Source organism: Dromaius novaehollandiae, chromosome 8 (assembly GCF_036370855.1).
Source record: "Dromaius novaehollandiae isolate bDroNov1 chromosome 8, bDroNov1.hap1, whole genome shotgun sequence".
Taxonomy (NCBI): domain Eukaryota; kingdom Metazoa; phylum Chordata; class Aves; order Casuariiformes; family Dromaiidae; genus Dromaius; species Dromaius novaehollandiae.
Genome location: NC_088105.1, coordinates 20434951 through 20449331, shown reverse-complemented (window position 1 = coordinate 20449331; position 14381 = coordinate 20434951). Strand labels below are relative to the sequence as shown.

The 14381-nt window shown below is 38.9% G+C and overlaps 2 protein-coding genes across 3 annotated transcripts in view; one reads left to right on the top strand and one right to left on the bottom strand.

Moving 5' to 3' along the window:
* Window positions 1-697: 697 nt before the first annotated feature.
* On the bottom strand, window positions 698-13932 carry SASS6 (SAS-6 centriolar assembly protein). 2 transcript variants are annotated; one of them, XM_026094281.2, is made up of 17 exons: window positions 13788-13932; window positions 12226-12286; window positions 10206-10285; window positions 9032-9136; window positions 7795-7966; window positions 6767-6844; window positions 5731-5850; window positions 5431-5622; window positions 5047-5241; window positions 4617-4706; window positions 4348-4527; window positions 3641-3722; window positions 3056-3165; window positions 2723-2845; window positions 2319-2410; window positions 1763-1854; window positions 698-1666 (listed from the first exon to the last, which is right to left on the bottom strand). In XM_026094281.2, the coding sequence occupies exons 1-17, from the start codon at window positions 13853-13855 to the stop codon at window positions 1581-1583; spliced, it is 1926 nt and encodes a 641-aa protein (XP_025950066.1). In that variant the 5' UTR covers window positions 13856-13932; the 3' UTR covers window positions 698-1580. The 2 variants fall into 2 exon arrangements, with proteins under 2 accessions (XP_025950066.1, XP_064371912.1); XM_064515842.1 differs by lacking the exon at window positions 9032-9136 and having other exon boundaries at window positions 7795-7847; window positions 13788-13866.
* The window catches only part of TRMT13 (tRNA methyltransferase 13 homolog), a 7733-nt gene continuing 7279 nt past the window's right edge, over window positions 13928-14381 (top strand). Inside the window, exons 1-2 of the mRNA XM_064515851.1 lie at window positions 13928-14060; window positions 14256-14306. Coding sequence (XP_064371921.1) covers window positions 14263-14306 — 44 coding nt within the window. The 5' untranslated portion in view covers window positions 13928-14060; window positions 14256-14262. The remainder of the gene's footprint in view (window positions 14061-14255; window positions 14307-14381) is intronic.

The window sequence follows — 14381 nt, the reverse complement described above, 5'->3', positions numbered from 1 at the left end:
ATCAAACTTTAGCAGGTGTGAAAAAATACCAGAGTCTAAGTCCAGTGTTCTATTTTATCTGTTAGATCACAAGATTGTACCTATCACATGGAGACTTTCCCTTCTATTTAGCAGCACAAACTGGCTACAGCTGTTTGCTCTTTTCCCTCAGGGATCTATAATGGAATAAATTGTTTTTTATATATTATATAAATTATAAATATATTTATAAATAAAAGTCTACATAAACTAGTCAGTAGTAATAAACTTAACCTGTAATATGCTAGAGTTTTGTTCCCCTTATCCTGAAATTTGTTGTTTGTCTTTCCAGTCCTATTGCTAATCTAAGTTAAAACAGGACCGAGATATGGAAAATGATCACCTTTTAATTACCAGATTGCTATTTGATACCAGCTTATGTATTTCAAAATAAACAAACTAAATTCACATTAGTTTATGTTTACTGCCTGCTAAAGAAACTAGAAATAGCAGAAGCACAGACCTTGGAACTGGGCGGTTGTCAGCTGGGGACTCTACTGGCAGTACATCTCATAGTGCTGGTCCAGCAATGCAGTATTGCATGAGGAAAAGAATGAGCTGGGAAGGAAACTCCAGGAAAAGGTAAGGTGACTAAATAGTACTATTATGAGACTTACCTCATATTGGTATTTCACTAGAGAGGAGATGTTAGTTTGTTAGAGTAACTAATGGAACAGAGTTGATTAAAAAACATTTAATATTGCCACTGAAATTTGTACATCTCAAAACAAATGGATATACATTAACATGAATGATTATTATAAACAAATATGCACATTTTGCACTGCAAGACATTTAAATATACAATCATTTGGTTGCACTTAAAGATTTCACACTTTTTCCCTTAGTTTGATATTTAGGACTAGAAGTATGTAAACAGTCTTTGAAAAATACATATTTTGGTGTTAAAAGTGAAAGTGGCACAGAATGAAGTTGTAACATGATTCCACTATTTAGGATCCTTACTATTAACAAGCTTATTTGCAAGTCTAGGTCCACTTATTCAAATAACCTGTTTCCCAAATCACGCAAGCTTTCAGAATTAAAATTGGGGGGGGGGGACACAACAATTGCACATGTTGCAGAAACTGCTGGAATACTATTGCCCTATCCCCTCCCTGAAAGAAGTCAGGAAAAGTACTCCTGCCAAAGTATGTTCCCTATCAGTCAGGGAATGCCAGCATATACCTTTCATCTGTTACAGAGCCACAGTTGCCCGTTCCTACAACAAGTCCTGTTTTTCAGGAAGACTATAGGTTGTCTAATACCAAAAGTCAAAATTCTGTGCAGGTCCCATGACTAACTACAGAGATGCTGCCTTTAAGGCTGAGACTGTTTATAAGTTTTATTTTTTCTGTTTTTGACTTAAAAGTATCTTGAAAAGTCATCCACATTAGTCAAGATAACTTTCTCAAAGAAAGCGGATTTGATCTTACTGAAAAGTCAGGTCACGTTGATACTTCACCTGTAAGAAGTGAGTTATTAAATATCTTACTTATAGGACATCCAAAAGTCACCTGAAGGGGTTAAGAGAATTCTTACTTTAAAAAAGATACTGTCTACTATCCAGGAAAATAAGCAGAGGCTGTTGTTACTGCAGCTTTTGGTGATGGTTGTGCTTTTGTTGATAAGTAGGCTTTCAAATACTCTGTCAAAGCAGAAATAAGATACTGTTCATACACCCATCACTATTGCCCTCTGAATACATTCAAACAAGGTTTTGTTTTACTGTTTTCACACATACCTGAGTTAAGTGCATTTTGACTAAGCCCTCGTAAAGGAACGCTGTCATCTTTTTTCTTGAAATACTTTGGTTCCAGCCCAAAATTATCACCACTAGAAATAAATAAATAATTAAAAAACACGTTTTAAAAAAATTTAGCCTAACTGTAGTTAGTTAGTTAGCAGTGCATTAATAAGTGCAGGTAGAGACTCAAGAAGTTTCACATAACTGGAACTAGTAAGTTCCTATGAACTCTAACAAACACTCAAAAGTAAACCATCACTGAGTAGATGAGAATAGTGTAGCACTACTGGAACTGTGTGACTGGTTCATCACCTGATAGCTGTAGATACAGCATCAGAAGAGACAGCACTTCTGTTCCTCAGGACCTACTCCTGAAAGCATGGACCTTAGTTTGACATCTGTAAGCCAGGCTTAGTTAGTAAGTTCATTAACACATCGCTGGACAAAGGCAGCTCACAGAACTAGCCTGGTAGTGCACATTTTTTTCCCTCAGTTCCAGACAGGCATAGAAGACATGGCTTTAGAGAAAACAGAAAGTACAGCAGATACTCACTTCTCTTTATTTGCTGGATGACCAGTTGCAGCAGTCACTCTCTGAACTTCTGCACATCGATTCATTTTAGAAAGCTGTGTGTTAAACTGAATCTGCAGAAAGGTAAGAGGTGCAGGGTAACTTGAGCATCTCCAGGTATGACGGTGCACCCATAAGTACTTGGGGTGTGGGCTTTCCAAGGGATGAATGTTTCTATACCTTGCATAGCACTTGTGTGCAGTATAGCATGCAGAAAAGCCCTAAAACAGGTATTTGCTATTTATTACCAGCTAATAGCAATAAAAGTGTTTGAGAGAGTCTAAGAGAAGTAGGTTATACAGTCAGGATACATTTTGAGAAAAAATTCAAACATTACACCTAATTTTATGCTATCACATTTTAGCTGAACAAGTCATGATGCCTGCCTTTGGTCCTGGACATTGTAGATTGGCACTTTTCCTACCCGCTGGTTCAGGAAAGTTCTGGAGTGCATATAGAGGAGAAATGGGATGACTGACTCCTGAGCTGGGAAAGGATGGTCGATCGAGCTACAAGACAGATAGAAATACATGTTTAGAGAAGTAAGCAACAAATTAAAATAACTTTCTGTAGCAATTCAAAATTCCAAAATTAACAAGTATTAGTTCATAGAAATAGGCTAGAGGGCCAAAAGAACATGAAAGCATCTTTTTTATGCTACTGATTCCAGGAAATGACAACTCCATAGTAACCATACATTATTTATGCTTGTATCTTACCATGCCTTGAGGTGAAATACCAGGCCTAACACCACCATGTGGACTGCTAGAAGTCTCTAACTTCTTTGCCATCTGAATTTCATTCAGCTGTTTGTTTAGCCATGTAATTACTGCACAGGGGAGGGGGAAAAAACAAAACAAAACAAAACACACAAACTTACTTACTTACTACCTATTACAAATTGTTTAAAATAGCAAGTAGCGCTTCCTCAATAAAGTGACAATTCAGTCTGGTTTTTTTTCCTTCCCTCTGTAAGCTCCAGCATCACTAGAAGTTGTAGTCTCCTGAAAAGGCTTTTGTCCAAGCAGTTTCCCCACCATACATTCTGTTCCCTCCTTTCCATGCTAAGCTAAGCTAGAGGTAACATACTGCCAAAGGCGGCCTGTTACCCCCATGCAACTACAACTACCAATTGCAAGCAAGTATTCATGTAGCTCTAGATTGTTGCACGCCCACCGCAGACAAACTTATTTGCTAAACTGACAATAATCACAGGTATTTAAAAAAAAAAAAGTTTGCCTTCTGTTACTTTTCAGTAGCAGCTATTACATTGTTCTACACAAGGAGAAAGGAAGTGAACTTACCATTTTCATTCGTTTTTAATAACTGCTTACTTTCTTCCAGTTTTTGTATCGTTGTTTCTAGCTGTTCTTGTAGCTTGCAAACCTGCAATGTTCCCATACTAATTTTAACACCATCAAGAATACTACTTATTAGAAACTGAAGCAAAATTAAGGTATAAATTAAAAGGTCAAGAATCTGAAAGAGTTCCTCTAAAATTATTTATCAAAGTTTGAATCCAATTTAATACAGAAGTAGTATGATGATTCTTTTAAAATAAACCCTTTCAGCAGGAGGTTGGACAAGGTGACCTCCAGAGACCTTCCCAACCTTAACTCTTCTATAGGTAAATAATAAAAGGAACTGAAGCAGGGGAATATCTAAGGGAAGAAAGACAAGTTCACTCTGTTCCTGTTCTTTCCTCCTTCACCAACTTTCACCTGAATATGCCCTCTAAAGCATGTTGATTCATTTGTTACTGTTATTTAGTACTCTAAGCAATGCAATTTTAGTTTTCTTCCATATGGATGGATGTCTTTTACAAATCAGCTTATGATAAACATGCAAAATTGATTACACGTTTAAACAAATGTGTTATCTAATAGGAGAGGAATCAGAAAAAATTAAGATTGTTCCTGTCATATAAAATATTTTAAGTTTTGAAACAAAATTCACACACTACACACAATAGTGTTTACAAGAGAGAGAGAGGGTTAGCCTATCATAATACCTCCTGTTCTTTCATTTGAAGAGATTGTCCCGTTTCCTGCAATTCTCTCTGCTGCTTTTGAAGTCTCTCTTCTTTTTCTGCCAACAGTTTTTCTTGCTGAATTGTTACTGTATTTTTCAATTTCAGTTTACTCATTAGTGTTTTCAAATCTCCTTGTAATTTCTTGATAATTTCATTCGCCTGTAAAAACCATCAGATATTTTCAAAATAAGTAACACCTAAAAATAAAGGAAGACATTGCATAAGGATAGTGACATGCTCAAACAAACCTTAAGAAGTTCAGCTGACAGCGACTTAATTGTTGTCTCAAGTTTTTCAATATGACTTTGTTTCTTTTCTGTACTCTCTTCCAGTATCACCTTTAAAAGAATGTAAAAGATTTGATAGTGCTAGTGACAGACACATGACAGACATCATTTCTAATTTTAAACAGAACCTCAGTAATTCTTTGAGCACTAATCCAGTCTTTAGAACAAATTCAGCCTTGTATCTCAAGCAAATGATAAAGGTATCTCCCGATTCATCCTTTAGTTTACTGAAGTAACACAAAATATTAAAGCATACTTTTGATGCCAAAATTTAGCATCTTTAAATGGCATTTGGAAACTTGCTACATTCATAAAATTTGGTAATCTATAGAGGCTGCAATTAACAAGGTTCTACAGAGCTTTAGAGAATTATTTTGAAACTTAAAGGAACCTTTTGTTCTTGTGTTGCATCCAATACTTCTTTTGTCCTAACCACCAATTGATCCTTATCTTTGATCTCTTGTTCCAGAACGGCAACCCGTGTTTGTAACTGATTAATGAGTTTCTCTTTCTCATGACACTCAGCATCCAGAGTAGTGTTCTCCCGACGCAGTGACAGCACCTCCTGCTTTGCTCTTTGGCATTCCTAGAATGTTGGGAAGAACTTTTTTAAATAAAAAAATTGAAGTCTAATTTAAACAGATATAGAGGAGTTGAACAGACACAGTAAGTATGCTATATTTTCAATTGAACCAACAATATATTACATGCATAGGCAGGCAGTGTTAATGCTCTAAAAATAAGAGGTTTGGTTATAGAAATTAATAAGCCATACATCATCTACTCCAGAGAGCTTTGCTTTTAGCTCTCTAACTGTGGAGTCTCCTTTATATCTCCTTTCTGTTAGATCTTTATTGATGACCTCCAGTTCTGAGAGTCTGTTCTGCAACTGCTGAATACTCTTCTGATGCAAACTTTCTAATTCCTTTTTCTGTTGTTCATGCTGTTGCTGGTACTGAGCTTGTGCCTATAATAAGAAGCAAAGCAAACTAAGCAGTTGTCCAGTAAATCTGAAAACTAAACCAAGAAACTACCGATGTGTAAGACTATTGTTGATTCGTTTCTGTTGTCATACCTGGAGAGCTCTTTCCTTTTCATTTGTCAGTTCCTGTGTGTGTGTGTTTGTTAGAGCTGTGGTATATGTTGTCCATTCATTTTTCAGCTTGTCTAGTTCTTGGCTCTTTTCTGACAAGCTCTGTTTGACAAAGCATAAAGAGTCTGCCAACAGTCCCCAGCATTATATATTCTAAAAAGTTTTAAATAAAGTGCTCTAACAGATAGGAAAAAAAATAGTAGCATCTTTTCTCTTTTAAAATTGTGATGCTGCATTCGAATTCATCAAATACAATCTAGTAGCTCCAATTGCATAGAAGCTGCAAAAAAATGAGCTCAGTAAACTTCCCATTCCACGTTTCCCCTGCCTCCCCCAAGCTACAAAAGAGGAGTATTAATGGAATTTTTCTGCTTCGTGGTGGTCAAAAATCATCTTGACCTGTAGCTATCATCCTCTTTAAACAAAAATGTGAAGTCACTGCTGGGCCCACTATGAAATCAAACAGTGGCACAGTAATGTAACATCAAGACTTCCGATTTATCTATTGTTTCACAAGTTTTGCAAATACAAGGATTTCTAAACATTCACAGAATATGTAGAGAATATGTGCCTTTATATTAATATATATATACACACACATCTGTGTGTGTAGACAGACACGCATGCACTGCTATATAAACTAAAGCACAGTTGTACAAAAATCAACAGCAAGAACTAAATGTTGTTCAGTTTTATGCTTCACTTTTTCTTAAGAAAAGTGACAGTAGACTGCTTTTGTGCTTTTCCTTTCACCTCATTCCCAAGTCAATTGTCTTGGCTAGGCAGTGGCTAATCCTCACAGCTAACCAGCCCACCAGAAATATATTCTCCGCAGAATTTAAAAAAAAAAAAAAAAAAAAGTGCAAATATAGAAAAAAAGTAGACTTCGATTTGTTTTAAATATAAAAATTTTCCCACTGGAATTCTACAGTTTATGATGTGTGTTCACATATAGCATAGTTCATCTAAACTGTAAAGTACATGCAACTTACAACAGGAAAGGTAAAGTTCACATTACCTGCTGAGTGTAGCTCAACTGCCTGGTAAAATCCTCTTCAGTTTTTCTAAGCTTTTGTTCCAGCATCTCTTTGTCTTCCTATATATAAATTGACATCAACTCAAATCCTTGTATTTTAGCTTCCAAAATACAAAAAGTATTTAGCTTCCATTGTATCAACATATCTTGTCTAAGCAACCACACATCCATTGTATTTGTGGCAAAACATCTTTTTAAATAAACTTCATATCGAGTAAGATAATTCATAAATTAAAAAAAATCATCTCATAAGGTAAAAATCCTGAATTAAACCCTTATCAATTTTCTATAAGGAAAAAGGAGCTTATCATAAAGACTTACAAAGGAGTTGCATGAACAAACATGAACAGAAATAATGTAAATTTATTTTGTTATGATAGCTTATCAGGTGGCTATAAACATTGCAGCACAGTAAAGACACAAATCCCATTCTATCTATGAAACTGAAATAGACAATAGCCAGAGGGTTTATCTATGAGATCATTAATTTATTATTAAATAAAACCTGGCATGCTACCACCAAATACATCAACTTTACAATTTTCATTTTTTGTTTATAGAGACTAGTCTTTTGAAGGCCATAAAGCTTTAGAATTATACGCACACGTTTCCCTCGAGCCAGCTGCAGAATTAAGAGTCTTAAAGTTCACAGTATTTCACTTTTGCAGTTGGACTGACAGTCAGCACAAGGCTATGAAGCAAGCAATGCTGAAGCATTCAACAGCTGCATACTACATGCACTGCATGTATGAAATACTCGATTTTCTGCCAGTTCAGATTATAGTGTTTGGTTGCGTATGTGTGTATTTTCATTGCTACAGTGGCAGTAACAATTTAGTTTTGTAACACATACCCAAATAACTGCATGCAATGTCATATATGAACAAAAAATAAACCAGAACATGATTCACACAATCTGGTACATACCTTTGAAGCAGTAAGACTGAAAACATGCTTAAAGACATACTGTATCAGGGCCTAGATGCAACTATGACAAGCCTTGACTTTACCTTAAGGCATTTCAAACAGCTGGCTAAAAACTTCTTTATTTCTGCATCATTTCCTGGTAGGAATTTTAGAGAGAGATGTGTAAGATGTTTGAAAGGGTTTGTCTCCACCACATTTAAAGAGACAGGTGTGTGATCTAGAACAGATGCTGAAGAAACTAACTGCAGCAAAAACCTAGGGGAAAAACAAAAATTACCGAACACATTCAGTACGTATTTCTTTACTGAAACTACCTGTAGATCCTACAAACTATTTTCAAATAAAATATATTCTTACGCATGTAATAAAAAGGCTGTTCAGTTTTTGTTTAGGAAAAAATGCCTATGTTGTAGTTGATACTACAAGTAAGTATTGACTAAATTGCTTGCGCTTTGTTACAAATATACAAAATTAATCAGATAAATTTGTAAGATTTTCAAAAGCCTGCCTAATGACTTAGGAGTCCAAAAATCAAGTAAGGCATTCATAACCAAATCCACAAGGAAAACAAAACTCCTGACTTCTATGTATCCCATTGCCAAGGAAAATTCACAGCACACAGTACATACTTTGGGAGGTGGTGTAACTCCTAGATATAGATTGTCCAGACAGAGCTTTCTCAGTATTCACACACGAAAAATAACATACTCAAATGCTACCATAGAAAAGAGTAGACTGTAGGTCTCCCCCTCCCATATTAATATCTGAACACTATGTATGCTACATAATTGTTTTATTTTTGAAATAAGCACTGTTTTAGGGTTTGTTTTTGTTTAATTCTGAGCCTGTACACCAGGTAACGCAACAGGCTGGCACATGACAACATTGAAGGACAAAACCCACAAAACAGGAAGAGTCTCTCAAGCTAGATAAAGTGACAGAGATAGCCCTTATGAGAACACCTTATAACCCTGCCTGCTCCTGTGAAATCGAAAGATTTACACCTCAGTCCTTCAAATTCGGATCAGCTTCATAGCATTCAGCTGTTCAACAGAGACCCTAGCGCTGCATCCTCACACATCTGCCAGCTTATCTTCAGCTCAGATAGGGGGACCATTGCTAAACATCAATCCCACTGCTCAGGCCTGCCGAGACTTTGTCAGAAACATCCACTGATCGATATTTAGATGCCTTCAGGGCAAGATTAAGTTATCCTTGTTCTACTGACTATTCTTAGTCTTTCAGTGTTTGACAAATGTATTTTAAGACCTTGATATACACACACACACACAAATATACGGTAACCCATTTATTACCTACCTTGGGATATCTTTGTTCTGTTCCTGAATACATTGTTGAAGTAGATCTATAAATTTTTGCGGGAAAGCAGAAAAATCTACCAAGAGACCCTGCTGGGATTTTAAACTATGTAAAGACATAGGAAACAAACATTAACATTACATATAGGTGTTATTTCCTATGAAATATTTTATTTACACTAGCAGAAAGAGCTCTTCCTGGTCATGCTATTAAAGTTATCTAGCATGTTATTTTCAACTCTGAATACAGAAGAAATGTGATCTTGTCTTGGATAATAATCACCAGAGGTTATCTTTAACTTCAAGAATTCTTGCAAATGGGCTGCACCAAGAGGTTATTGTGGCAGAACAAATATATTCCTTTAAGTAAGAATCTTCCTTACAGCACAGTACAGTGAGGCTGTCAGCTGGGGCACATGGAAGGAGCAAAGGACACTGCTTTGCAGATGAGGGGAAGATTCAACCATTCAAAGATTTTATCTGCCTGCTTGCTTATTTTGTGCACCTTCACTATAGATGTATTAAACTCAAAGACAGAAACTGATTTTGAACAGGGAGTGTGTAAGCCAGACCCTGAATAATGAAACATTTCTTCTGAACATGTTTTACAAATACTGTTTCACATTTGCCTTTTGACCATGACCACACACTGATCACAATTTTTTTAAACTGAACTCTTCATGCCCAGTGCCCAAATCCAATGATCAAATTCTGAATGATTACAATAAACTGAGACACAACATTGCAAATAGAATGCAAAACAAATATAAGGCAAAGGCCCAATTCTGTAAATCTGCATTCGTGCAAATAGTCTTTCCTCTTGCAATTAGTTCTTTAAATAGCTTACAAACACACAACAATCTATAAGAAGCAGTGATGATAAAACAGAAGGTGCAAGCAGTGTGATAAACCGTGGTACTGTAGCTATGCAGGGACACCACCAGGATTTTCTCATTCATCTGTGTAAGCCTAAGCCAACCACTTTCCTATACTTCAGCTGTTTCACTGGCTGGTCAAAGTGAACAATACTACCAAAATACTGAAAAAGGAAGTCTACAGATGAAAAATACTAAAACCTAAATTTTAAGGTAGACCTTTCTAAGATAAAAATATCCTTTCATTCTCTATTACTTTTTCTAAATGTTTCACAAACAATATATTATAACTTAATTTACCTTTGAAAATCTTCCTCAGATATGACAAGATTATACAGGAAAAAAGGATCAGAATCATCAGTCAATCGGACAGCTAAATCCTGAAGAGAAAGATATTTAAATATGATTTTAAGTACTATAAACCATTCTGTAAGGATCACTTAAATATCATAAATGAATATTGTAAACAGTATATTAAATATTTTTACTTTTTTACCAGAAATTAGCTACAGTTGCGACAACTAATTTAGAAGGGGAAAAAAATTAACATTTAACACAATTCCATTTCTAAATATTACAGTGGCAAAAGCAGCAAGACTATTTCTCACAAAAATAAACCAGGTGAAAACCCTTTCACTTCCAGCAGCGAAGATTTCAAAACCTTTTTTTTTTTTTTAAATAAACAGAAAGAAAACTATTCATTATGTTTCCCCAGCATGAAATAGTGTGTATATCCCACTTCTGAGTAAATAGCCCACTATAGTAAATCACTAGCACATTGTTCCCAGTCTGTTTCTGGTATCTAAAAAGGAATAAAATCTTATTCAACATGCATCTCTTGTCCTCCCCTAAAACTACAAGTTTTTTTAGGGCATACTTTTAGCAGTTTGAGAACATACCTCCTAAATAATTTATATATTTGAACAAAGAGCTTAAATAAGCAAAAGAAAACCAGATACAGCTAAAGTCCAGTAAGCCTATCAGGAAAATTGTAGCATTATGCTGCTTAGCTTTTAAAAATAAGCCAATTTGATCACTAGACATCAAAAATACTGTTTTGGAAAAGCTGCCTTCTCTGTAAACACTAGCCTTTCACTGCAAGGCTGGGGCTATGCAAAACACCTAGCGCATTAGGCCCAGGCACCTGTTCTCTAGTAACGCAGCTCAAACCTATGTGAAGAATATAGTATTTCCTAACAGAGAGGAAGAAAAGAGAGTAGAAACCTCATCAGCTCTTTCAACATAAATGTCAAGTGCGACTGGAACAACAGGTAGGTACACATGAATTGAAACAATCTGAAGTAAATCAGATACCAGTAACACTGATGTAACTTTTGTTGCATAAACAAACTTGGGGACTTATATAAGTAGGCAGCTTATGTTAAAACTCCTGCCACCACAAAACAGCCAGGGTAAGCGTCCCAAGAAATAACCTAGTGCATATTATCAAGTAGGGTAAGAATGCCTGTTTGGTTTTATTTCCCATTCCCTGATCCAAGTATAGGAAGTTAGTCTAAAAAGGATGCCCCCAACTGGATTTCCAGGTACACAGTCCTTAACTGAACACTTTTTCACACTTAACACTCCTATCATAACACTTACCAGAACCTTTTAAAAATGCTGTACTGCTTTCCATGCAAATATTGCTTCAATAACCCTACCACTAACTGATGCCCATCAACAATCTTAACATCATGGTAGATGTAAGGTTTAAATAACAAGTTAGACATACAATAAAACAGATTTTATAACCTCCAATAGCAATTTCACGCTATTGTTCCTAGAGAAAGAAGACCTTTTTCCCTAATATTTCACAAAAATCCTTTTTACTACAAATTTAGTTCATTAATTCTTTCTTACCCCCATCCCATCACGTTTGGATGAACCCCAAACATCCTAAGATGCTAACACCTATACTGATAAAAAGCAAAATATTGCATCCACAAGTAAGCTGTCATTTTCATTAGTTAGGAACAGGACTTTGCAAAGACAACTGCTGTTCTACAGTCTTCAACAAGAATTGAATATATTTAAAGAAACTGCTCTCATGCTTCAACTCTGCTTCTTTTCAGGGTCTCCAAATACTTTAATTCTCAATTTTAGTTAGATCAATGAAACTGAAATTCAGAAAGAAGGCTACAAAGGCAAGAAAAAAAACACTTGATATCAAACCAACTGAATTATTCAATAAACATTACCAAAAATAAAACAAGGTCAAGTGACAGAAATATTAAAGTCTTATTCTGCTTTTCCTTTGTCCATTTTCCCTATTATACAGTGAAATTTATACAAGACTGAATGAATGACAGAAATAACTAACCTTTTTATGAACAGGATTAGAAATTGACAGTAGCTCAATATTCACTCGAACATTTAATCTCCTGTGTACAAAAAAAGGCAACATATTAACAAATCAAGAAAATGTTCCTCAAATAATTTGTATTTGTAGTTACATAACATGAATCAGACAACATTTAGAAAATAAAAGTGTAAGCAAAAATGTCAAGGAAATTCCTAACAATAACTACTATTAAGAAATCTGAAAGGCCCATGAGTTCAGTTATCATTACAGCTCCTCAGTCAGGTCAGGTTTTCCAATTGCTTATTATCCACTGAATTTTAAATAGTAAGGCTAAATTTTCCATTGCTCTTACTTGTCCAAAAGTAAAACTTTCAGAATTTCCAAGAGCGAAATCGTCATTTTTATCAGTTGTCATACCAATACTTTCGACATGCTTTGGGGCCACAGGCAGACGAGTTTGCAGGGAGGCACTTTTTTTAATAAAAAAGGCTTTTGGCTATCCCATGAAAAGCTGTCTCAAACTAGAAATACAACACAACACATCTGTCATATCCCTATTCGCAAACCTCCTGGAAAAGAAAACACTCGGAGATCAACGTGATAATCCAGGACAGAATTCCTGGTTTTGGTTTCTTAACTCTAATGAAAACAACACGCTTTTCCTCCACAGCGTATGTTTATCATTTAAACGGTGCTGCCTTAGTTTCCACTTACTCCTCACTGAGCGACCCGAGCAGGTACCCGCGTTACTGCTGGGGAAGCCAGCCGGGCGCACCCCAGCACAGGCGAGCCCGAGCGGCCCGAGGGCTCGCACACGTGCCCGCCAGGGCAAGGCCTGCATCTCTTAATGTCACCACGTCCTGAACACGGGGTTCACAGGCGGCACCGCCGGGCTTTGCCCACCGCCGGCGCCCTGCCCGGTGCTGCCCAGCGGGGCCGCTAAGGCCGCGTGAGGCCCCTGCGCCGCCGCACGGCAAGCGCCAACCTCCGCTCACATCTCGGCGAAGCCCGCTGGGGACCCAGGTCCCGGCAGCACTAATGAGGGGGCCACGCGCTGCAGGAGGCCGCAGCAGGTCGGCTGCCGGCGGCGCGGCGGAGGCGGCCCCCCCCTCCACCATCCTCCCCCGGGCAACGGCGGCGCCCGGGAGACGCGCTCACCCGGTGCCGGGCAACCTGCGCCACGGCCAGGCCCGCGGCGCTGCCGGGGCCCGCCAGGAGCCGAGCCCGCACCGCCGGCCGCCGTGTGGGCGAGGCCGCTTTCCCCCAGCCCCCCGCAGCGCCGCTGCGGTAACACCGAGCGCTTTTCCTCTGCTACCACCAGGGCTCCCAGCCCCCCGCGAAACGCCCCCCTAGGAGCCACCCCGGCCCTCACTGGCTCCCAGCCTCCTTCCCTCCAACCCCAGGGCCAGGAGGGCGCAAGCGGCAGAGCAGCTCACCTCCCCGCCCGCCCTGCGCGCAGGGCCTCGGAGGTGGGGGGGGGTGACAAGATGAAGAGAGCGGAGGGGAAGAGCCCGTCGCTCCAGAGCCCTTCTCCCAAAGAAGAAGGTAAAGCTTCTTTACTGTTCAAGCCAGCCCCTCACCTCTCCTCGCAGCCCTGGCACCGCACTTGCACGCACACCGGCCGGTTGAACAAACACTCCGCCGCCATCTTGTGCTTCGAGTTTGGCGCTCGGCTCCCGCGGAGGAGGAGCTTCAAGATGGAGGCCGAGCCGGCGGCCGCAGAGGCTGCTGGGACGGAGATGGCGGCGCCGGAGCCGGGCCGATGCGCCCACTTCGTGGAGAGGAAGAAGCGGTTCTGCAAGATGGTGCCGGCTCCCGGACGCCGCTTCTGCGGGGAGCACGGGCAGCAGGAGGTACCGGGGGGGCCTGGCGGAGCCGCAGGCCCCTTCTGCGGCGCGGAAGGCTTGCGGCGCGGGGGAGCCGCGGCTCGCGGGCGGCTGCGGCGGGCGGGCGCGCCGCCCCTCAGCGGCTGTGCTGGGGTAGGAGCGGTGGCTGCGTGCTAAATGCTGTAATGCTAAATGCGTCTAATGCTCTTCCTTTAAAAATAGAAAGAAAATGACAGGAAAAGAATTCCGTGCCCTCTTGATCCAAAACAGTACGTACGTGTAAATACGATTCTTATTTTTTTATCAGCGATGTTCACGTTGTAAATGCTGTCACTTACATTTCTTTCT